This window comes from Podarcis melisellensis (genome assembly GCF_964234715.1).
Source record: "Podarcis melisellensis genome assembly, chromosome: 16".
In the NCBI taxonomy this organism is placed as follows: domain Eukaryota; kingdom Metazoa; phylum Chordata; class Lepidosauria; order Squamata; family Lacertidae; genus Podarcis; species Podarcis melisellensis.
Window position 1 is genome coordinate 14,210,360 of NC_138533.1, and position 22,653 is coordinate 14,233,012.

Sequence of the window (22,653 nt, forward strand, 5' to 3'; positions counted from 1 at the left end):
AGAAATTGTGCTTCAGTTTAAGAACTTTGCTTCAGGATGAGAACAGAAATCATGCTCTGGCGGCACGGTGGCAGCAGGAGGCCCCATTAGCTAAAGTGGTGCTTCAGGTTAAGAACAGTTTCAGGTTAAGTACGGATCTCCGGAACGAATTAAGTACTTAACCTGAGGTACCACTGTATTGTACTTCTGTTGATGCAGCCTAGAACAGCATTAGCTATCTATCTATCTATCTATCTATCTATCTATCTATCTATCATCTATCTATCTATCTATCTATCTATCTACTGTATCTATCTATTTGCTGCATCACACTGTTGACTCATGCTAAGCTTGCGGTCTACTAACACCCCTGGATCCTTTTCACATGTGCTACTGACAATCCAGGTGTTTCCCATCTTATATTTGTGCAGCTGGTTATTCCTGCCAAAGAGCAGAACCTTACCTTTGTCCCTATTGAATTTCATTTTGTTAGCTCATGCCCAGTTCTCCAATCTGTTAAGGTAATGAGCGTAGCCAGGGAGGTTAACCCATCAAGTAAATACTGTAAATAAAAATACTTAACTAACTGGTCAGTTGCGTTGCAGATAAGTTGGTTCTTCCCCCCCCCCCAAGCCTGCCCCCCCCAAATCCTGGCTATACACATGGTTAAGCTCATCTTGAATCCCAATATAGACAGAGTCCACAGAGACTTACTGTATACTCAAAGAGGTGAGAAACCAAGAGATACTACAAGATTTCATAGATAAGCAGTGAGAGACTAAACCATACAGAAGATCAGAACCTTGATGGGAACAGCTCTGCAATTTCTCAATACAGTACGTCACTCAGCATACCTAGAAGGAAATTCAAGCCTTTACAAATGGGGCTTTCCATTTAAATTAAGCCTCAGCGCAGAGATGGCATAACACTGTAAGAAATTAAAAACCTACTAACTTTACTAGGACTGCAGTGTGAAGGTGGGACTAATGTGGAGGACTCGGATGATGATTCTGGAGAAGATGGTCATGATTAGCAAGTAAAAAACACCACCGCAGCAGAAAAGAGAAAGTTTCCTGAGTCAAATTGACCTGAAGAGTCTACAAAACCTTTATTATGTATGCTTCTATCTAGTCTACAGCAAGCTGGATGATGTTCACCATATCCTGAATCAGTTTGCTGCTTGATTAAACATTTGAATTGTGCCTTTTTTCTTCTGTTTGCTCTTAATGGGGGAAATGGGAGCTCACCCCCCTTATTCTTGAGGCCTAAGTTACTGTAAACTGCCCTGTGATCTTCGGGTGAAGGGCAATACATTTAATAAATAAAAATAATAAATTGAGGTCTGTGGCCATTTCTACCCAGAACCACTCCCTGGAGATGGATTCTGCACGTACATGATTTCTGGGTTTACTTCTCAAGCTGTGGGTTAGGGTGGTGGTGGTTGGGGGGGGGGAAGGGATGTATTGTTGGGAGAGACGCATAAACTGCTGTGTTATGCAAGCTCATAGTTGTTTTAAGCTTTAGATATAATTTTGGCTAATGTGAATATTTTGTCAATGGGCTGGGTTCCATATCAAAACAAAAAAGTACAAAAATTCCTATAATCCTGGTATCATTTGCTTACAAGAAACCTACAAAAGAAAAACGAGCAAGTGATTTGTACTGCCCCCTAAAGGTGGGATTTGGTATAATTTGCCTGGATCCTCAAAAGCTAGGGGTGTGGCTTTATGGATTGCCAAGAAAACAGGCATTGTATATAATGATGTTCCAATAGATCAGAAGGGTTTTTTTGTGTGTGTGTTTTTGAAACAACAAGAAGAAGAAACTATAGAGAAACAAAAATTATACAATTGGTTCAGTCTATGCCCCTAACTCCACTCAACCTATTTTATCAGCTCTACTGTTTCAATTATCAAATTTTAAAGAGGGTCCATTAATTTTAGGGTTGTTGAATAAAATTTATGTATATAAATGTATGTTGCTGTTATGTACGGAGTTGAATAGGATCCAAACTGCAGCAGTCTGATTGGTCCTAGAATAATAGGATCCCAAATGCAGCAGTCTGATTGGTCCTAGAACAATAGGATTCAGAATGCAGCAGTCTGATTGGTCCTAGAACAATGCAGCAGTATGACTGGTCGGCAGGAGCCACCCAATCCAGCTCCAGATAGAAGTGAATCCACATCCTGATTGGCCTACAGGAGAAGTCGGAATTAGCCAATCACGTGCAGCCCATTGTGTAAATTATGTATATAAAGCAGATACTTTGAGGGGACTTCCTTCCTCCTCACCACTATGAGCTGAATAAAGAGCATGAAATCACTTTGCGACTCTGAGTATATTTCAGTTGCATTGCCTGAGAAGGGGTATGTGGGATGTATTACTAGAGCAGTCAAGTATAACATTTTCCTGTTGCCTAGAATGGACACACGGGGATGTGGCTCCAGACAGGGAGGACTTCCTGCCATACCTGCTCTGGAACTTCCTCCCCCTGTGTGTGACCAGGTAGATGGGCGTGACCCTAGCTGACCACATAAAAGGGCTGGCCACGCAACCCCCATTTCTCTCTTGTACTCTTACTCCCTTACTCTTGGATTCTTGCTGTCCTGGCTTTTAGCCAGCGCATGGCTCAAGCTTCACATAGGATGGAGCCCACAAGCAGAAAGTCTGAAATGTAGCTCAGACTTCTTTTCATTTTAACCACAAGATAAATCCTGCCTTCAAATTACTGCTGTGAACTGAATGTGAGTAAAACACTATTCTTACTTTTAAAGAAGACTGTGTTGTGCTATTATTATTTTAAGAGGGAAATAAAGGGGAAACTTACCAGACTTGACAAGTCAAACAGGATTGTTTAATTAAAGGATTTTAAGAAACCATCAGCTTGCTTCCAATAAACTGCAAAGGGAATGTGCTCTGCTGTTTACTCACTAGCGTGAGTGAGAAGGGATAATATCAAAACAATATATCTTCTCCTACCTTCCTTAACATCCCCACAGTATGTGGGCACAGGAATGGCACCTAGACTTTGGTTTAGGATTGGGCATTGAAGGAAAGCGGGGTTCTTGTACCTTTAACAACTGTGCAGCAGGCAGACATTCAACAGGTTAAGCATTTTCTAGTATGGAAGTACAATTACAGGAGAAGCTTTTCCTGGGCTCATCTTGTCTGTCACACATTTCATTCCATGTATAGCTTATTTGGGGGCGGTCCACTCCACCTGCTAAAGAAGGCACAAATCTGCACGTGACACAAGCCACAATTACGAGGTGTATTGTAGCAGCACACACTCTGTGCGTATACTTTTTAAAGAGATGGAATCTTAACATACCGCTTCCGCTGGCAAATAGAGAGGATCATATGCATATTTAGGGTTGGTTTTTCAGGCAGAAGATCACATTGATATGTAGTGCCGGGAGGGGGGACTTCAAATGTACATATTCCCTCTGGATCTTGCAGAGTCTTAAGAAGGACCTGCACAAGGAACAGAGGAAACTGCCTTATACCTAGCCAGACCAAAAGGCCATCTCATGTAGTAATGTTTACACTGACTGGCAGCTACTCTCCAGAGTTTCAGAGAGGAAGCCTCCCCCAGCCCTACCTAAAGATGCCAACGATTGAACCTAGAACCTTCTGCAGGGGAAAAAGATGCTCTAACCACTGAGCTATGCCCTTTCCGCCCAAGAGAGACAAGACAGCAGCACCTGCCTTCTGCTCTCCCGCCGGATGGCTGGATGGATTGGGCCCAGAAACAGAAGTGAGCAGGAAGCGATGTCTTGGAGGAGGAGGAACAGTGGGCCCACCAAGGGTGCCTTGCCCAAGCTGCATGGGGTGGCTGGTGCCCCCTGGGACTGGTAGGGCGGAAGAAAAGGAGCCCAACAGCAGGGGGAGCCAGAGCCAATGGCAGGCTGGGCCACCCAATTCCTGTCTCCTCCCAGTGCCCTTCTCCCAAGGCAACACTGAGGCCAAGGAGGAGGGAGCAAATGCCACTCACTGGACTGGCTGTAAGTCAAAAAGACAGGCAGGTGAGGACTAGCTGAGGGCAGGTTCAACCTTAGCATAGAAATATCCCTCAAACAAAACCCCTCTAGAACCGTTGCCAGTCAATATAGATGAACCAATGTCCTGACTCACTGTCAGGCAGCTTCTTATCTCTGCTCCTGTTTTCCTGAACAGTGCTTTAAATAGGACCTGGAAACAGACTGGAAGCCACTGCAGCTACTAATATCCTAGCACCTTCCTCCCCTGCCTCTCTTTTGGGGAAAGGGCTGTAGATCAGGGGCAGAACAAGACCCTTGCATGCAGAAGGTCCCGGGTTCCAATCCTACTATCCCCAGGTAGTGGCTGCCTGAACCCCGGAAAGCCACTGCTAGCCAGTGCAGACATTTCTGAGCTAGATGGGCCAGTGGGCCTGACTCAGTTTAAGACACTTTCCTACTTTCCTAAGCTGCTACCAAAGGAAGCAAAACAACAAAATTAGCATTGTTATTAATAAAATTATTACAATACAATATGTTTATTGTTAGCCTGTACTGCATTGCAATCCTTTAAACACAACATTTTCCAGTTTGGGCTCTGCTACTGGTACTCTTGCCTTGATTTCCATCGAAAGGAGACTTCCCCTTTATTATTATTATTATTATTATTATTATTATTATTATTATTATTATTATTATTATTAATTTATTTATTTCTATGCTGCCCTTCATCCGAGAATCACACAGCGGTTTGCAATCGGAAAACACAAGAATGCATTCCGTAACTATCTGTTGCACTTCCCTCTCCTCTCCCCTTCCCCGAGCGAGGGACCCTCGGCTCTTGCACCCCTCTCGGCACCCCCCCCCCGCCGCCGCCGCCCCCAACACACCCACGATGGCACCCTCCCACCTCCCTCTCTTCTAGCCTCTTTGCACACCTGCAAAGCAATAAACAAACACTCCCCCCCCTCCCATCCACACACCCGCTTTGCTTTTGTGATGCAGCTGGTGGGCAGGTTGCAGGGAGAGGCGGGGGCGCGAGGCAAGGGCTGCCCCTGGGTGGGGAAAAGGGAGAGACGAGAGGGCTTGGGGAGGAGGATCCCCCTTCTCTGGTCCTTGCAAAGGGTTGCGGGGGGGGAGCGGCGTTGTGTGCGTTGCAGACTTGCGGTGTGTGCGGCGGGGTGCCGGGGACGCGAGAGCTGAGCCTGTGATCCCGCCCGGCGCCGGAGCAGCCGCCGCCGCCAAAGCAGAGCCGCCGCCTCCTCCTCCCTCCTCCTCCCTCCTTCTTCTTCTTCCTCCTTCGGCAATGCAGGGCTATCCATCCTGCGCAGGCGGTGGTTGCTGAGCAAGGACCCGCCGCAGGGGAGCGGGGGGGACGCGCAGAGGGGTGAGCCGGAGAGACCCCCAACCCTGACGGTGGTGCCTGGCGGGTTGGGGTGGGGGGGAGGGAGGCGGAGGAGGCTGCGGGGAGGGGGTGGTGTTGCATGGGGGAAAGGAGCGGCGGGGGGAGGGCAGGGAGGAGGGGAAAGGAGGGAGGGAGGGATGCCTCCCACAGATCTCCCCCACCCCACTTTTACTTTCTGCAGTTCTTCGCTTTCTGTCTGTCTGCAGCCCCCCCATCCCCATCATTCCTAGGCTCATCCGCAGATCGGCTCGGCTGCCTTTCGATTCTCATGCCCCCCCTAATTCCTAACCCCCCCCCCAATTTGATATGGTGACCCTGAATTTTTATGTCCCCTAATTCATTGCCTAGCTCCATCCCTCTCAAATCTGGTTAGATGTCTCTTAATAGTGTCTGTTAAAAAGGTCTCGTCTTTATATAACATATTTAAGCCCTGGCACTTGTCTGGTTTTCTTTTGTTAATATGCACCCTGTTATTCTTAACCTCCCCCAGCAGCACCATCTGTCTGGGCCCCTATTAATTCCTAACCCTAATATAAACACACACACACACACACACACACACTCCCTCCTCAGATCTCTTGGGCTGCCTCTGAATGTCTTATGGGTGTCCTTTGATTCCCATGTCCCCTAATTCAGTATGCCCAGGTGTTCCTGAATTCTTTACCTTCCTGTCCCAAATCTGTTTGGGTGTCCTCTGATTCCTGTTCTCTGCCCCCAAACCAGCACCTTCGTTAAGATGCGTACACATTTGTCTGTGTTTACCTTTTGCTAACCAGCATTGCATGGGACGTACACACACACACACACACTTGTTTGTGTGTGTGTATGTGTGTGTATGGAGAACGAGCGAGTGCAAAGGGCCGCTGTCCCTTTGCAAAATGTGTCCCATTTTTCTGTGGTCCTTCCTTATTGCACTATGCCTGGCACTGCCCACCTACCCTGCAAGGCAGAGGCTATCAGGCAACTCTTGAGTAGCAAAATCAGGCCCTTTTCCCTGCTTCTCTAGCACTATCGATAATATCCTGTCAAACAGCCTCTGGATTCTTTCCCTTGTGATTTCTTTCTACAAATGCATCCCCCTGGTACCCCAATAAATCAGGATTGTCCCCTCTCCTACACAGTCACACAGCACCCTATACACTCTTCCAGCACTCTTGCTGTTTCCAGGGAACACCAGAAGCTGTCTTATACTGAGCTAGATGGTCAGTATTGCAGACACTGACTGGCAGGGGCTTTCCAGGGCTCCAGATATCTCCAGCCCTACCTGGAGATGCCAGGGATTGAATATGGGACCTTGGCAAGCAAAGCAGTTGCTCTACCACTGAGCTACAGCCTGCTCCTTAGTCGGGGCAGGTATACTGGTGTACCATCATGGACATCCCAACTCTTTCTACTTCTCCTAAACATATTAAACACATGTCCACCCCCTTCAAGTTATGTACATCATCTCTTAAAATGCAACCTTCCTAACTTCCCAATAAAGCAGGATGCGGCCCTCTCCTTTCTCACTCACCACATTTGACATTAAACCCCATCCCAGTCCCTTAGAAACCCTGAGAGCCCCCGTGTTTGTGCACAACTCCATTGGACATTAGTTCCCTATATTTGTTGCACTGATGTTTTAATGATAATTATTTTATATATATTTCCTTTTTAATAGGTTTTTAAATTTTAGCTGTGTTTTTATCTGCAGTTTTATTATGTATCCTGCTTAGAGGCCTATTTGAGTAAGTGGTTTATAAATCTTTCTAAGTATTTTTTTAAAAAAAACCACAACAACAGCTATGCCCCTCTAAACAGGAAGAACTTGATCCATTCTCCCAATGCACAGCTTAGATCCTACAGATTTTCATCTACATACCCACTCTTACCAGAACCACTGCTCTAGAATATCCTGGTGTAGCAGACCCTCCCCCCCTTAAGCAGAAAACCTCCCCTTTCTGTGCTTAAGGGGGGAGAAAACCCTATGTCTCAAAGCTTTCCAGAAGATGCATGCACCTTGTGTGACCTGGAAGTCTTGGTCCTTAATCTGAGAGGTGGACAGGTTCAGTAGAAAGAGACCCTGCACATTGCAAAGGTTCACAGAGACTTCCCCTTTGAGGGCTTTAGTCACACACCCATCCTGTTTGACCTCAAGATGCATAAATCTCTACATTCCTTGATCTACAAATCCTCTTGAGTTCTTTTCAATTTCTGTTTGCCCTTCAGTTTTGCACATACAAAGAGCTTTTCAAAAATGTTCACTGGCCAGGCATCTCTGGAAACCCTGTCCCACTAAGTTTCCTCTGAATTTGCCCCAGGGATCCTGACACACAACCGTTCTTCAAGATTTAATTCTCCCCCGCACACTCTGCTCTACACACCCAAAGTCCTTGGCTCCATAGTTATTGACAATACAGTTCTCTATAGAGGCTTAGCACCTCCACTTCCTACAGCCTCCAGAAATGCTGCTTTCTAGCCTAGAGAGGGTGGAAAAAATGGCTGGGGGGCGGGGGCGGGAATCAGTGTATAATCTCATAATTCAGATTATTTGTGTAACCTTCTGAGCAGTAGATATTGCTGGGTTTATTCTTTTTTAGTTCTACAGGGTATCACGTGATGGACGTTTGTGCAAAATGTAATTATTTACTGTCTTGCCTGAGTTCCAGAATCAAAGCTGGTACTACCTTCCTGGATGTATCTGAGTAATGTTTTTGAGACCATGTCTGTTTGTGGGGAGTTTGATTAAGAGATTGTACCCAGGGCAGTTTACAAATTGGTTAGAATGTCTGACTTAACATCTCTGTATCTAAACAGATAAGACTAAAGCCATCTTCACCCCTTAACTATAATTTATATACTGTATTGGGTGGTTGGCAACATGCAGGTTGGCCACTAAATAAGTAAACCAATTACCTTCATACAATGAGATATTAATGCATTTCTTTGCAGTACAGTACTTAAATCATTAACTAAAACTTGTTTTAATGAAAAATATGCGGAGACGCACTTAAGACATACCCTCCAGTTTATATATCTGTGCTACATCCTGGTATTAAAAAGAATATAGGATTTTATCCCGTTAGACCTGCAGACCCATTAAGATTAATGGACACAGCTAGGCCCAGTAATTCCAGCAGGTCTACTCTGCGTAGGACTCGGGGGGGGGGGACCTGTGCTATACATACCCCCTTTGACAGCTAAGGCTTTCCCCCCAAAGAATCCTGGGAACTGTAGTTTCTTAAGGGTGCTAAGAGTTGGATCCCTATCCTCCACAAGGAGCTACGGTTTTCAGAGTTCTTGGGGAAGAATTTGTTGAAATATAGTTCTGTAAGGGGAATAGCGGGCTTGCTAACAACTCTTAATGAACTACAGTTCCCAGAGTTCTTTGTTGAAAGCAGTATGATGATGCTTCAGCTGTATTGTGGAGATGGGGCCTTAGTGGGATGCAACCCATTTCACACTGCAAGGCCTAGGTGAGGCCCAGCTCAAATTTGTTTGGTTTGTTGTGGTGGTTGTTAAAGAAGACCCATTTTTGTGTAGGCATATCTTTCCGTGTATGTGTATGTGTGTGTGTTGGGGCATTATGTGTGTGCATGTGTGAACTAGCCCCACGAGCAGGGAATCAACAGGATCGGGGGCACGGGAAGGAGGCAGCTACAGGATTTCAGTGAACCACAAGTGGGTTCCTCCAGCAGCAGGGACCAGGATGGAGCCGAGAGTGTTGCCATGGCAACAGGGAGGCATAAAATATCTGAAATGCTGCTGTGGTAACAGTGCGGAGGTAGTTTAGGGCTATCACCATGGCAACTTGGGGGGGGTTGCTGCTGCTAAGGGTCAGGACTGTCACCTTAGAAACCTGGAGATGCTAGAGGTGTTTACCATATGGCTCCTTTGAACACCGGGCCCAAAACCATAGAGGTCAGGGAGTGCCACCCACGGCAACTGATGGGGAGCCGTCAAGCGGGCGTTGCTATGACAATGCAAGGGCGAGATGCAGTATGAATATGGGGTGCGGTCCTAATGGGCATCTGAGCGTGTGTAGAGTGCCTTACTCCTCCCTACAGGAGGGAGGCTATAATCCATGCCCTCCTACTATAAATGAAGCTGAAGTCCTAAACACATTTACCACAGAGTAAGGCCCCTTGAACTCCATGGGATTTACTTCTGAGTATTTTATTTTACTTACAATATTTACGTACAACTTTTTGAGCAGATCTCACAAATCTTTTACGTAAGATTATTACAACTAGAAGCATTTATTTATTTTTTAAAGAAGAAATTGCAATAGAATGGAAAAGACAACTTGGTTGCTTAGAAAAAACTGCCACTGCTTCTTCTCCCCTCCTCTTAGGGCAAGTTTCTTCTGCAGAAGCTCCTGTGGTGACATTTGGGGGGGAGGGAGAGGGGCTGCTATGGGAGCTGGAGGGTGGCAGGCCCTCAAACTACTTCCTTCAGTACTTCCTCCCCTCAAGCAAGATGGGCATTCAGGCACAACCAGGCATGCATTGGGTTGTCTCTAGCTAAATAATATTCAGAGTAGACCCATAGACCTGAATGGACCTAAGTCAAAATAATATCCACTATTTTTAATGAATCTACCGTATTTTTCGCCCTATAGGACGCACCGTCCCATAAGGCGCACCTAGTTTTTTGGGGGGGTGGGTTTCCCCAGGTGCGGGGCTGGGGCGGGGGCGGCCCAAGCTTCCCCCGAACCCAGCCCCCAAACAGGCAGCTCTGTGCAAGCCGTGGGAGCCCAGCGCTGAGGTCCGCGAAGCCTGGACGCGCTGAGCTCAGCGCGCGCAGGATTCAGCATGCAGGCAACTCTCCGCAAGCAGTGGGAGTGCTTCCGCTGTTTGCGGAGAGGTCCGCGAAGCCTGGAGAGCGAGAGGGGTCGGTGCGCACCGACCCCTCTCGCTCTCCAGGCTTCAGCGAAAGCCTGCATTCGCCCCATAGGACGCACACATTTCCCCTTCATTTTTGGAGGGGGAAAAGTGTGTCCTATAGGGCGAAAAATACAGTATGTAGGACCAACATGAGGTACAACAGGGTTGCAATGGATCTTTCCTTTTGTTCTCTGATAAGGATCATGCAATGCATTGATTGTGCTTTTTATTACTCCTCCTCCTCCTCCCTCCTATTACATATCAGACAGGGACTTCTCTGTTGTCTTTTGGGGGCCTATGGAAGACCTTCCTTTTTCCAACTTGTCTTTTAAGTGGAGGTTTTTTTTTAATCCCAGTCTGTAACTGCATTGAATTTGGCATTGTTTTTATACGCGAACTTGTTCTAGTTGTGAAATATATATATATTGTTAATCTTTCATTGTTAAACTGCCTCGATATGTTTCATAGCAAGCGACTCGTAAATGATTTTTAAAAAATTATTCTTAACAACCATATTCGTACGGCTGAAGTGAGAAGAAGCACTCTCACAACACTTTGACAATCATGGCTCCCCACCCCAAAGAATCATGGGAACAGTTGTTTGTTAAGGGTTCTGAAACTTCTTAGGAGACCCCCTCACAGAGCTACAACCCCCAGCACCCTTGAACAAATGACAGTTCCCGGAATTCGGGAAGCCATCCAGTGAAATGAGAGTACTTTAAATGTGTGGCATTCTTCTTTGGCGATCACTCGTAGCTGAGTAAGATTGTCTTCCATGAAAACGGTCTTAACAGTGAGTCCGTAAGTGACTGTGAAGGCCAATTCTGGATCCACACTTCCTTCCACAGTGGGGACATAGGTTTCCAGGCAGGACTTGATCACAGTGTGGGTTTGCCAAACGTGCATTTCTCCCTTTTGACCTGAGTTTGAGCGTCTTCAAATTCCATGACACCTTTGGTAAAGGCTGATCTCCAATTGAAGCGCTCGCAAGCCGGTGTTTCCCAATTGTTGGTGTTTATACTACTTTTTTTTAGATTTCCCTTTAGAGAGTCTTTTGTTGACCACCAGCATTACACTTTCCATTTTTAAGTTCGGAATAGAGTAGTTGCTTTGGGAGATGATAATCAGGCATCCAAACAACATGACCAGTCCAACAAAGCTGATGTTGAAGAATCATTGACCTGCCTTCTCTGTGCTTACAGGATGGTGTTAGAAGGAAGCCCTGAAGCAGTGAGCTCCCAGTCACTAGATCTCCGGCGAGCTTGCCCCAAAAGCAGCCGCATTTATCCCTCTCCAGGGGACAGTATCCTGTTGACCAAGGAGCCAGTGAAGTACGGGGAGCTGATCGTGTTGGGGTAAGTGAAGGGGACCCTTTCTGCCAGCAGTCCCCCATGCAGACCTGGACACATTTTTTTAGTGCTCAGCTCTGGAACATGAAATAAAAAGAAGCTGATGAGCAGGAAGCCTGAGCATGTACAGAGTACGTTTCTCTTACCACTGAGTAAAAATAGCCATGTACTTCCAAGGTTAGTTGGTGATGACCTTCAGATCAGATAATTTGTCTCCCAGGCAGGCTTGAACCCCGAACATGTCTCTTTTAGAAGGGGTTCAGAGACCCTGTTATAACCAGGCCTGCATAGCAAGCATCTAACCAAGCCAATTGCAACTCATTGGAGACCCTGTAAAGATAATGGTTTTGCTGGCTTAGGAGCATAAGAAGAGCCTGACGGGTGGATCAGGCCAAAGGCGCTTCATAGTCCATCATCCTATACTCACAGTGGCCTTTGCGAAACCCAAAAGTCAGATCTGAGTATAAGAGCTGTCTCCCCACAACGGGCATCCGAAACTATACTGCCTCTGACAGTGGAGGCATTTGCAAAGCTTTGCAAACAACAAAAGGGCATTTCTCAAAGACCCAAAACGCCACCCAACAACCCTTCACCAGGGCCTGTTCTTTATGAATCAGGGGTTCAAGATATCTCTCTATGTTGCAGAGACTGCTTGGGAAGTGGATTTAGGATTTTTAACAAAACACAGGCTGCAAAAAGAAATGGGGGGGGGGGAGTGGGTGTGCAGATTAATACTTGACACTTCCAAACTGTTGCTATCTTCATGTGGGATTCGATCACATATGGGCAAATTCAGGTCGTGGAACGATGGGAAGTCTTGCACAACACAATCACTTCCCCAGAAGATCAAACCTTTTGCCAATAGGAAAACAATGGGAAAACATGAGAAAGGGTGGGATAACCCTTGCTTTGATGCAACTTCATCTAATCTCTATGGAAAAAATAACAATGAATGCTCATCAAATAGCTAAGACAAGAAGTCCAGTCTCCCTGCAAGTGAATCAGTATGAATGCTCAGTAAATAGATCATCTGGAAGTGCCTGCGGTTGTGTTTGTCCACTAGACTTGAAAGCAGCCTTTTCACAAAGGTGGGCCTCAAAAATAGATATATTTTAAAGAGCACTAGATATTTGAAATCCTGAACTCTCATCAAGTTGAATTGATGTGATGCTCTATTTTACTCTGTACCAAGTACAGACAAACAAACAGATCCATTGGCCTCTCCCAACACAGGTACAATGGCTCCTTGCCCAATGGTGACAAGGGCCGCCGCCGCAGCCGATTGGCCCTGTTCAAGAGGCCGAAACCCAATGGGGTTAAACCAGATGTCATCCACCACATCTCTACACCGCTTGTATCCAAGGTGAGTCCAAAGCCCCTTCCTAGCCACCAGGAATACTCTTCTGCTCATCAGACCACTCTGGGCTTCAATGGGGGGCCATTTTGTGCAAGGACCATAGTGTGGTGATAGAGCACATGCCTGGCATGCTGAAAGTCTCAGATTCAGTCTCTGACATCCTCCAAGTAGGACTTGGAAGGCTCTGGAGAGCCACTGTCAATCATTGTCGGCATGGCCAAGATAGATGGACCAAGGGTCTTATTTGTAATAGGGCAGCTCCCTGCTATTTTTTTTTATGCCAGAATCTAGTCCTGGAAAAGATTTATGACTCTAAGCATGTGTAAAGTGCATTTCTGTCCCATACGTAGGGCTGCCATACGTCCAGGAATCAGTCTGTCAAAATGGCGTCCATGCAGATGTTTGCCGAATCAGCAAAATGTCTGGGGAAACCTAGACGTATGGCTCAACAACTTTTCACTTTTGGGAATATGACAACCCTACAATAAGGAAATAGAGACAAAGCTGTCTTGACTCTCATCTGAAACCCCAGAGAGCTGCTGCTGGTCATTATAGACAAATTGGCTTAGATGGACCAGTGACCTGACTTGGTTATAAAGAAGCTTCTTATTGTCTCTATTTAAATCAGTTCTTTATTCGGATTCATGAGGACTGGAATCTTACTTTCTTTTTAGAGGCAGGGCTGGAGCTCAGTGGCAGAGCATCTGCTTTGTATGCAGAAGGTCCCTGGTTCAATCCCTGACATCGCCAGGTAGGGCTGGGGAATGACCCTGTTTGAAACCCTGGACAGGTTCTGCCAGTCAGTGTGAACGATAACAATCCAGTTAGATAAATGCTCTGACTCAGTATAAGGCAACTTTCTGTCTTCCTCTGTGCAGCTGGGCTTTAGGAATGGGATACAAGCCTCTTGCTCTTTGATCAGGCACTGAATCTAGTCCATGTATCATTAGAAAAGGAACAGGGAATCTCAGAGGCTCGGTGCTGGGATTGAGGTGATGAGTTTAGCTCTGGAGAGGAGCTTTAGATGGGTCCCACAGCTGTTTATTTTATTTCTTCTGCCCAACAGGCACTGAGTAACAAAGGCCAGCACAGCATCTCATACACACTTTCCCGAAGCCACTCTGTGATCGTTGAGTATACTCATGACTGCGAGACCGACATGTTCCAGGTACCTATGATCCTGGCAGCAGAAACAGGAATGCCATCCTCTTTGGGTGACTAGGTGCCTCTGCCTTCAGCATATGTCTGATGTATGAGGTTTCTTTGTGGCACATATACTTTTTATTGTGCATCTATGATGATTTGAGCTCATGATGGTTATACGCAATGACACTTTCAATACTGTTTGAACCTCCAAATGTTTCAGAGTGGATGTACTGAGTAATTTCCAAGCAACACATGCCCCATAACATCCTGCTGAAAACCTGCATGAGCCTTGGCAGGTGCCCAGCGGTGCATACCACCGATGATGGCTATGATTTCATGCCCTGTGGATATTGCATCAGATTGTTGTTTTAATATCTGCTTCAGTGAGGCTCTGGAGATTCCAGAGATGGTGGCAGCCTTGGCACCACTTTTCCCTTTGTCATTTAGCTGAAATACCTGTTGTGTTCTGATCTTGCGCAGGATGCTAGGAAGAAGGCAGCAGTGCTTAGGCGATGGCACCAATGTGAGTCCTGACTCTGGCCTCTGGTGGTACAGGAAGTCCTTCTGGAGGCCCCCGTCTGAGGCCCAGCAGTCTCCAGCATCTGAATCAGAGCCCTGAGGTGTGTCCAGCTCCCCTTGCTGGCACCTCCGCAGCCTCCATCTGTGGCTGGATCACTGCTGGATTCTGGAGTCATGACAATACCACTGAAATAGTTTTCAACTCATTTGGAAATGCATTTCTTCAAGCCTCAGGTGTGGCCAGGATGTTTTGTTCCTGTGCTGGCTAGTTACTTCATGAAGAGATGTGAACCAAAGCTATTATTGAGAGCACAAGGAAATTAATACAGATATCTGATTGTTACCTAGACCAAGGATGAGGGACCTGTGACTCTCCAATGGATGTTGGACTCCAACTCCCAGCATCCCTCACTGTTGGCCATGCTGGGAGTTGGTGTCCAAGAACATCTGGAAAGCCACAGGTTCCACGTTCCTGATGCAGACTGACAAAACATCTTCTGGAGATGGGATATTAATAAGGGTCCCTCTCATCAATGTAAGGCCTTCCTGACTTCTCTGCATCTGTTTGTGATATTTCAGGATTTTTTGACAGGAGAAAATGCTATCTTCCTGAAACCGAGATGGCGAAATCACAAGTGAACAATGGATGTGTTTGCGAAGCAAACACCAGCACACTTTTTTTGCCTTTCTGAACTCTCTCTGCCTCCTTTCTTCCCAGATTGGCCGCTCCACAGAGAGCATGATTGATTTTGTGGTGACGGACACGACCCCAGGGGCCAACTCAGCCATCGATGGCCAGTCGGCTCAGAGCACCATCTCTCGCTTTGCCTGCCGTGTCATCTGCGAGAGGAACCCTCCGTACACAGCACGCATTTACGCTGCTGGCTTTGATGCCTCCCGCAACATTTTCCTTGGAGTGAGTGAGTCACCAGCACGACTGTGTGTGTCTTTGCGTACGTGTGGTGGAATGGAAAAGTCTTTGGCTTCCAAAGGAGGACAGCACACCTGTGTGATACGCAAATACTCACTTTGGTGCAGTTTCCCACAACATGACGGTGGACGGGGACATCTCAATCAGTGCCATTTCTGCCTGTCACATAAGTTGGCTCACTTGCACCAGCCAGCAGGAGGCAGTTGCTCTGTAAGCAATTCCCTGCAGTGCCATTTCCCCTTCAGGCCTCCTGCCTTATTGCAGCCTGTGAGGGGGCACACAGAGAAGGGCCTCTAATGGCATTAGACCACCCTTCGTCCCCAAAAATGAATTTCTAAATGATATTCAAAGAGACCTGTCTGGCCTGAGCTGGATATAAATGCCCTCTTAGTCGTCCACTTTTTTTCTGGCCTCGAGAAAGTGATCTTTCTCTGCCTTTCCTTCTCCTCTACTTTCCTTGTGTGTCTTCTTTTTAGTTTTTAAGTCTGATGTAGCCTCTCTCCCCACACACCTTTATGTCTCTCTCTCTGTCTTTATTGATGTGAGCTGCTTCCAGATCCTCAGTGTAGGGATCGCTCATGCCTTCCTGGGGCAACATCCCCTTCCCTGACCTCACCTCTCACTTTCCTTGAACTCTAGTCATGCCTCTTTCTTGCCTGGATGAAGAGGTTGCAGAAACTTCTGGTTTTGTGTGTGTGTGTGTGTGTGTCTGGAATGTAGCCTACCGTACAAAGGTAAAGAATTACATCTGTTTCTCTGACCACTTTTGTCTCTTGCTCTGCCCTCCCCTGGCATGTGACGGCTGGCAGGCTGCCCACGAGTGAGCACTGCCCGCCCGCTTAAAATGGTTCCCCACCCCTGCAGTGAATAAGCAAGGCTCATTCAATTCAGTAGGACAGCCTCCGAGTAGACACGGTTGGGAATGCGGCCTAAACAAATAATTTCCAAGGGCAAATGCGTTCCAAAGCACAACCAAGTGAAGAGAAATAAAAGCATTCAACCAGACAAAAATAACCTTAATCTAAAATGGCTGGGCGAACAAACACATTTTAGCCTGGAGCTGGGAAAGAATATGGTGTCAATGCTGGGCGGAGCTCCCTTGAGGGGGCATGATAGCTCAGTCGGTTAGAGCGTAGTGTTGATAATGCCAAGGTTGCAGGTTTGATCGCCATATGGTAGGTATGTGTGGGAAGAGGTGAAACCAGCACTATGATTTGGGCCAGGAAACAGACTGCAACCGGCGGGAGGCAGGGGATTGTTGACGAGAGAGACTGTGCTTTGAATAAGCCTGGCTGGAATTGGTTAGGACTCTGCAGGGCAATCCTGTTTCCATGTTCAAAGGCCCCTAGGACAAGTCTTGCCCCCACATCCCCCCTGCCCAAGCGGTGCTGTGATGCCAGTCTCTGGGTTCATTGGCAGGAGAGGGCAGCCAAGTGGAGGACTCCTGACGGACTGATGGACGGGCTGACGACAAATGGGGTGCTGGTGATGCACCCCAACGGTGGCTTCAGCGAGGACTCCACGCCGGGCGTATGGCGCGAGATCTCCGTGTGCGGGAATGTGTATGCCTTGCGGGACAGTCGCTCAGCGCAGCAGCGGGGAAAGCTGGTACGTGGGGAGAGGAAGCCCAGGCAAGGCGTCCTGCAGGACCAAGGAGAGGCTCTTGCCCTACTGAGGACCTGTGGCTCAGTGGCAGAACACCTGCTGGCGTGCAGAAGGCCCCAAGTTCAATCCCTGGCATCTCCAGGAAGGATGGGGAGACACCCTGTCTGAAACCCCAAAAGCAGCTTCCTATTCTCCTATTTAAATCAGTCCTTTATTCAGAACCTTGAGGACTGGATCTATTCATTATTTTTTAAGGGGAAGGGCCATAGCTCAGGGTCAGAACATCTGCTCTGCACACAGAAGGTCCCAGCTTCATTCCTTGGTATCTTCGGGAAGGGGTAGGAAACAGCAGCAGACCTACATTTTGGGGGGCGCTGACGCTTGATCTGTTATGGGGGCCCCTTCATAACCAGCAACGAGGTGCAGCAAACTGCTGTTATCATCTACAGTGGGGTTGTTCCATGACAGATTGCCACAATTTTTTGAAATATTTAACTCCTATATCTCAGATTTTGATTAAAATTGTTGTAGTGAATTATCTCACATGTCAAAGTCGCTGGTGTGAATAAAAAAATAATATGACATAGTTTTTGAGTTATGGGGGTGTGTGAAAATTAGGGAAATGTTATATATGTGCAGGATGCAAAATCAAAAAATTGGGTCTACTAGACCCAATTTTTTAAAGCAATGTAGACTAAAGCTGCTTCAGGGCCCCTCTGAAAAGTCAAACTAATCTAAATAAGATAAAAAGGAAAGAAGCAAGAATAAGCAAAGGGAGAAACTAAGGAAGAAGAAAGAGAAGAGATAGAGAAAATAAACACAAGGCTCTGTACCACAATTATATCTTAACCCTTGTTCCACACATAGAAGAGTAGTCTCCCAGCTCTCATCTGGGAGCGTCACCCTCTTCCCCCAGCCTCCCACCCCCTGGAGATCCTCTCTACCCTGCCCCTCATACTGGGCCTTTCACAGACCCTCCAAGTGCCCTCTTTTCCAGGGACAGTCCCGGATTTACAGAAGCCATCCTGGTTTCTGATTTGATCCAGGAATGTCCCGCTCTTCCTTAGGACGTCCCTATTTTCATCGGAGAAATGTTGGAGGGTATGCTTTCATCTTCTATCCATTCCCTTCCATTGCAAATAATAATAATATTATAATTTATTAATTATACCCTGCCCATCTGGCTGGGTTTCCCCAGCCACTCTGGGCGGCTCCCAACAGGATACTAAAAACACAATAAAAGATCAAACTTCAAAAACCTTCCTAAACAGAGTTGCTTTCAGATGTCTTCTTAAAGTCAGATAGTTGTTTTTCTCTGACATCTGGTGGGAGGGCATTCCACAGGGCGGGTGCCACTACCGAGAAGGCCCTCTGCCTAGTTCCCTGTAACTTCGCTTCTCGCAGTGAAGGCCCTTGGAGCTGGACCTCAGTGCCTCTTCTGACATCTCTCTCTCTCCCCCCACGGCCAGGTGGAGTCTGAGTCCAACGTGCTCCAGGATGGCTCGCTCATTGACCTGTGCGGGGCCACCCTGCTGTGGCGGACCTCGGAGGGACTCCTGCGCACCCCAACCCTGCAGCAGCTGGAGGCCCTGCGCCAGGAGATCAACGCCGCCCGCCCCCAGTGCCCAGTGGGCTTCAGCACGTTGGCGTTCCCCAGCCTGGCGCAGCGGGGCGTGGTGGAGAAGAAGCAGCCCTGGGTCTACGTCAACTGTGGCCACGTCCACGGCTTCCACAACTGGGGCTTCCGCAAGGAGAAAGGGGGGCTGGAGCGTGAGTGCCCCATGTGCCGGCGCTCGGGGCCCTACGTGCCTCTCTGGCTGGGCTGCGAGGCGGGGCTGTACCTGGACGCCGGGCGCCCCACCCATGCCTTCTGCCCCTGCGGCCACGTTTGCTCGGCCAAGACTGTGCAGTACTGGGCGCAGATACCCCTGCCCCACGGCACCCACGCCTTCCACGCAGCCTGCCCCTTCTGTGGCACCTGGCTGACGGGCCAGCAGGGGTTTGTCCGCCTCATCTTCCAGGGGCCGCTCGACTGAGCTGGGGAGGGTGGGGGGCTGGCGGAGGGGAGGGGAGGGCGAGATGGAAAATAAACAGCAACATCTGAGAACAAGGCCCGGCTTTTGGAGGCAGGTGCTCTGCGTGTGTGGTTCAATGAAAGCATCATTTTGGTTGCCTGCTAATGGCTGCGAAACTTCCAGCGTATGTAAGGATATCCCAGGCAATGCCAGTTCACAGATTTTTTGGGGGTGCGGTGGGGACGTTGTTGGGCAAGAAGCCCCTCAGTGAGCCCTCTCCCCCCCCCCTGAAACCTCTAGGGAATCAGGTCACCCTGCTGCAACTTCTTGTAGGAAAATGGATCTCCCAGTCCTATTTTTTTTTATAAATACAAGTTTAGATATTTGCAATTCTTTCATTGTTTTAATACTTCAGGACCTATGGAACTCCCTGCCACAATAACTCCTTAATGCGACGCATTCCTATTCTCTCCAAGTGCTTTTAAGTCTTCCTAATAGGTATAATAGGCTAGGGGTGAGGAAGATGCTCCTCTTCATGCCATAGTCACCATGGTGCATTGCCCCTGGCACCAATCCCAGCTGGATTTAGGGCAGAGCAAGCAGTTCCCCTGCCCTGGATGCTGAGCCAAAGAGGCACATAATAATAATAATAATAATAATAATAATAATAATAATAATAATAATAATATGCCTATATTTATAATATACCTAAGCACCTACTTAGAAGATTAAAAAACCCTGTATCAAAAGGAATTATTGTGAAAATAAGAAATATTTAGGGTGGAGGGGGACCAAATTTTGTCATTGCTCAGGGTGCCATATTACCAAAGTTTGCCACTGCCAATATTCACCCAAAAAGAACGTGCAAAGGAAGCAGAGGCTGCACTTCTTTCTCTTTGCTCTTTTTTCACTGTTCCCACCACAGGCTCAGGGAGCTGAAAAGCATGTGGGCAGCAGGGGGGCCACTGGAGGCTGGCGCTGTGGGCTTGGGCAGCTACCCAGTTATGATGAGTGAAGGGCCATCCCACAGTGGCAGAGGAGCTGATTTGCATTTAGATCTTTGGTTCAATCCCTCATGACATCTCCAAGCAGGGCTAGGAGAGACTCTCCGCCAGAAACCCTGGACAGCTTGCTGCCAGTCAGTGTAGGCAATACTAAGGAAGATGGACTCACGATCTGACTTGATCTAAGGCAGACACCACCAAGGTAGTACTCATAGGCAACTTAGTGCCCAGAGAGGCCTTTCCTGACACCCCCAGGGTCCCCCTTGCCCCCACTGAAATTAGGCTTTGAAGAAGTGTTCTGTTGTAGCCAATACAGCATGTTGCAACCTATGCCTGGTCCCACAAGCCACAGGCCTCCAAGATGTTGGCAACCCCTGCTACAAAGCATGCTCTTTTTTAAACTGGCCCCTTTGTTCTGAACTATGAGGACTGGAATCTTGCTTTATTTTTAAGGGCAGGTCCATAGCCCAGTGTGTGGGCACCTGCTATGCATGCAGACGGTCCCAGATTCAATCCCCAAAGGCATCTCCAGATAGGATTGGGACAGACTCCTTGCCTGAAACCCTGGAGAGCTGCTGCCAGTTGGTGTAGACCATACTGAGTTAGATGGACCAATGGCTTGGCTCAGTGTGTGGCAGTTTCCTATGTCCCTATGTCCCTGATGCTCCAGCACTGCGCCTGGCTCCCATCTGCTCACAGCGCCATGTCTTCGTCACATCCGTGCATTGCTCTTTGGATCTGGTCAAAGGGACACTGCAGTTTGGGTTAAGGCCACTGCTAAGGATATGTATTGATGGAGACCAGAGCTCAGTGGGAATAGACCTTTTTTTTTTTTTGTCATGCATAAGGTTGCAGATACAGTCCTCTTATCATCTTCAGTGAATGGGACTAGCAAGGAAGATGCCCCTGCCTTTGAAAAACTATGGAAGCGCTGCTGCTAGTCAGAGCAGGCAGTACTGGGCTAGACAGATGGCTTGTAGTTGCATTTGGAAGGGCCCAGGTTTGATGTGCTAAAAAGGAGCAGGGATGAAGAAGCCCTTCCCACTTGCCTCCCTGCAGAGTAGCTGTCATTCAAACCTGTCAAACACAAACCTGGTATGTAAGGCAGTGTCATGTGCACCTCAGCGTCAGGTATTTGCTGGGGCCCACACCCCAGCAGGGGTCCACCGCTCATGCACACACCACCAAAGGATTTCTGACACTGTCTACTGCTGTTTAATTCCTGCCCTTTTTGAAGAAGGGGAGTAGAGCCTCAGGTCTGGGATCTGAATGTGGCCCTCTAGTTCTCTCGACCTGGCCCTTGCAACTTTCTCTAGGCAACATCGCTCCCTACCTGTTTCTACCTGTCTAGAATGCATCTTTGAACTCCTTTTAATGCTTCTTGCTTGGCTGGACAGAGGATTGACAGTACAGAAACTACCCTAGTGTACTGTAAAATTTCCATTTGTTGCTCTGCCCACTTTTCCCTCTGGCCCTGCCCACCAGTACCATGTGGCCCTCAGAAGCTTGTCCAAAAGGGTCTGTGGCCCTCTGGTGTGAAAAGGTTCCCCACTCCTGTTTTAAAGACTCCTGCACGAAATATTTCCCTGTTTCTCCATATTAGAACATGCCATAATTTGTGTATTTGTTGCCTATGTTGTGCCTATGTTGGGGAATGTTTTAACATAAATCAGTTGTGGGTCAGGAGGGTAGCATGAAAAATCAGGAGTGCTCCAAGTGTTTCCAGACTACCCGTTTATTCAGCATTCATCCTGATTTATTTGCATGATATTGCCTCATAGTGAGTGCTATCACACTTACCAGCAGATTTCCTGGCTGTCTCTTATTGCAAAAAGTTTGCTCTCTGGGGCAAGTGGGTTTGTTGCACAACAGCTCTCCATCAACTGATAGCACATCCAAAATTTGCTGGTATGTAATTGAATCCCACCCCAAAATAACCACAGCCTGGAACAGCCATAGTTTCACAGCGTGGTACAGCAAATGCTTTGCAGCACACAATAACCCCAGGCTTTAAAAGCCACAACAAATGTTACACGGTCACAGACCTGGTTAGAGCATCAAAATTGTACAATTTTTAATACAAGCTGAGTTAAACTACAGAGTTAGTTTATCTTTATAGGTTCTCTGCTACAGAAACGAGAAAGCTAGCAACTATTTTCTTTATTGTTTTGTTAAGTCAGTGAGTTGGCCTAACACCTTTCAAAAGCCCTTCCCAGATCTTTTAGTACAGGGGTCAACAAACTTTTTCAGCAGGGGGCCGGCCAGTCCACTGTTCCTCAGAAGTTGTGGGAGGTCCAGAATATATTTTTAAAAAATGAATTTCTATATCCCACAAATAACCCAGAGATGCATTTTAAATAAAAGCACACATTCTACTCGTGCAAAACCATGCTGATTCCCGGACCGTCTGTGGGTTGGATTTAGAAGCCGATTGGGCCAGATCCGGCCCCTGGGCCTTAGTTTGCCTACCCATGTGTTAGGAGAGTGGGAGTAAGCAAGCT

The 22,653-nt window shown here is 47.4% G+C and overlaps 1 protein-coding gene across 6 annotated transcripts; it reads left to right on the top strand.

Moving 5' to 3' along the window:
* Positions 1–2,350: 2,350 nt before the first annotated feature.
* On the top strand, positions 2,351–19,758 carry PELI3 (pellino E3 ubiquitin protein ligase family member 3). 6 transcript variants are annotated; one of them, XM_081891659.1, is made up of 7 exons: positions 2,351–2,723; positions 11,429–11,581; positions 12,809–12,938; positions 13,999–14,100; positions 15,316–15,513; positions 16,948–17,136; positions 18,603–19,755. In XM_081891659.1, coding segments are annotated over exons 1-7 (1,341 nt in total). In that variant the 5' UTR covers positions 2,351–2,721; the 3' UTR covers positions 19,170–19,755. The 6 variants fall into 6 exon arrangements, with proteins under 6 accessions (XP_081747785.1, XP_081747784.1, XP_081747786.1 ...); XM_081891658.1 differs by lacking the exon at positions 2,351–2,723 and adding an exon at positions 4,224–4,316 and having other exon boundaries at positions 18,603–19,756; XM_081891660.1 differs by lacking the exon at positions 2,351–2,723 and adding an exon at positions 5,019–5,343 and having other exon boundaries at positions 18,603–19,754.
* Positions 19,759–22,653: the final 2,895 nt, after the last annotated feature.

What these genes read in the sequence shown, in the direction of transcription:
- PELI3 (XM_081891656.1), top strand. Translation starts at nt 9,342, where the DNA reads ATGAATATGGGGTGCGGTCCTAATGGGCATCTGAGCGTGTGTAGAGTG. An exon ending in CCCGCAACATTTTCCTTGGA is followed by an intron (nt 15,514 to 16,947) that starts GTGAGTGAGTCA and finishes GTTCATTGGCAG; the next exon opens with GAGAGGGCAGCCAAGTGGAG. An exon ending in CGCAGCAGCGGGGAAAGCTG is followed by an intron (nt 17,137 to 18,602) that starts GTACGTGGGGAG and finishes CCCCACGGCCAG; the next exon opens with GTGGAGTCTGAGTCCAACGT.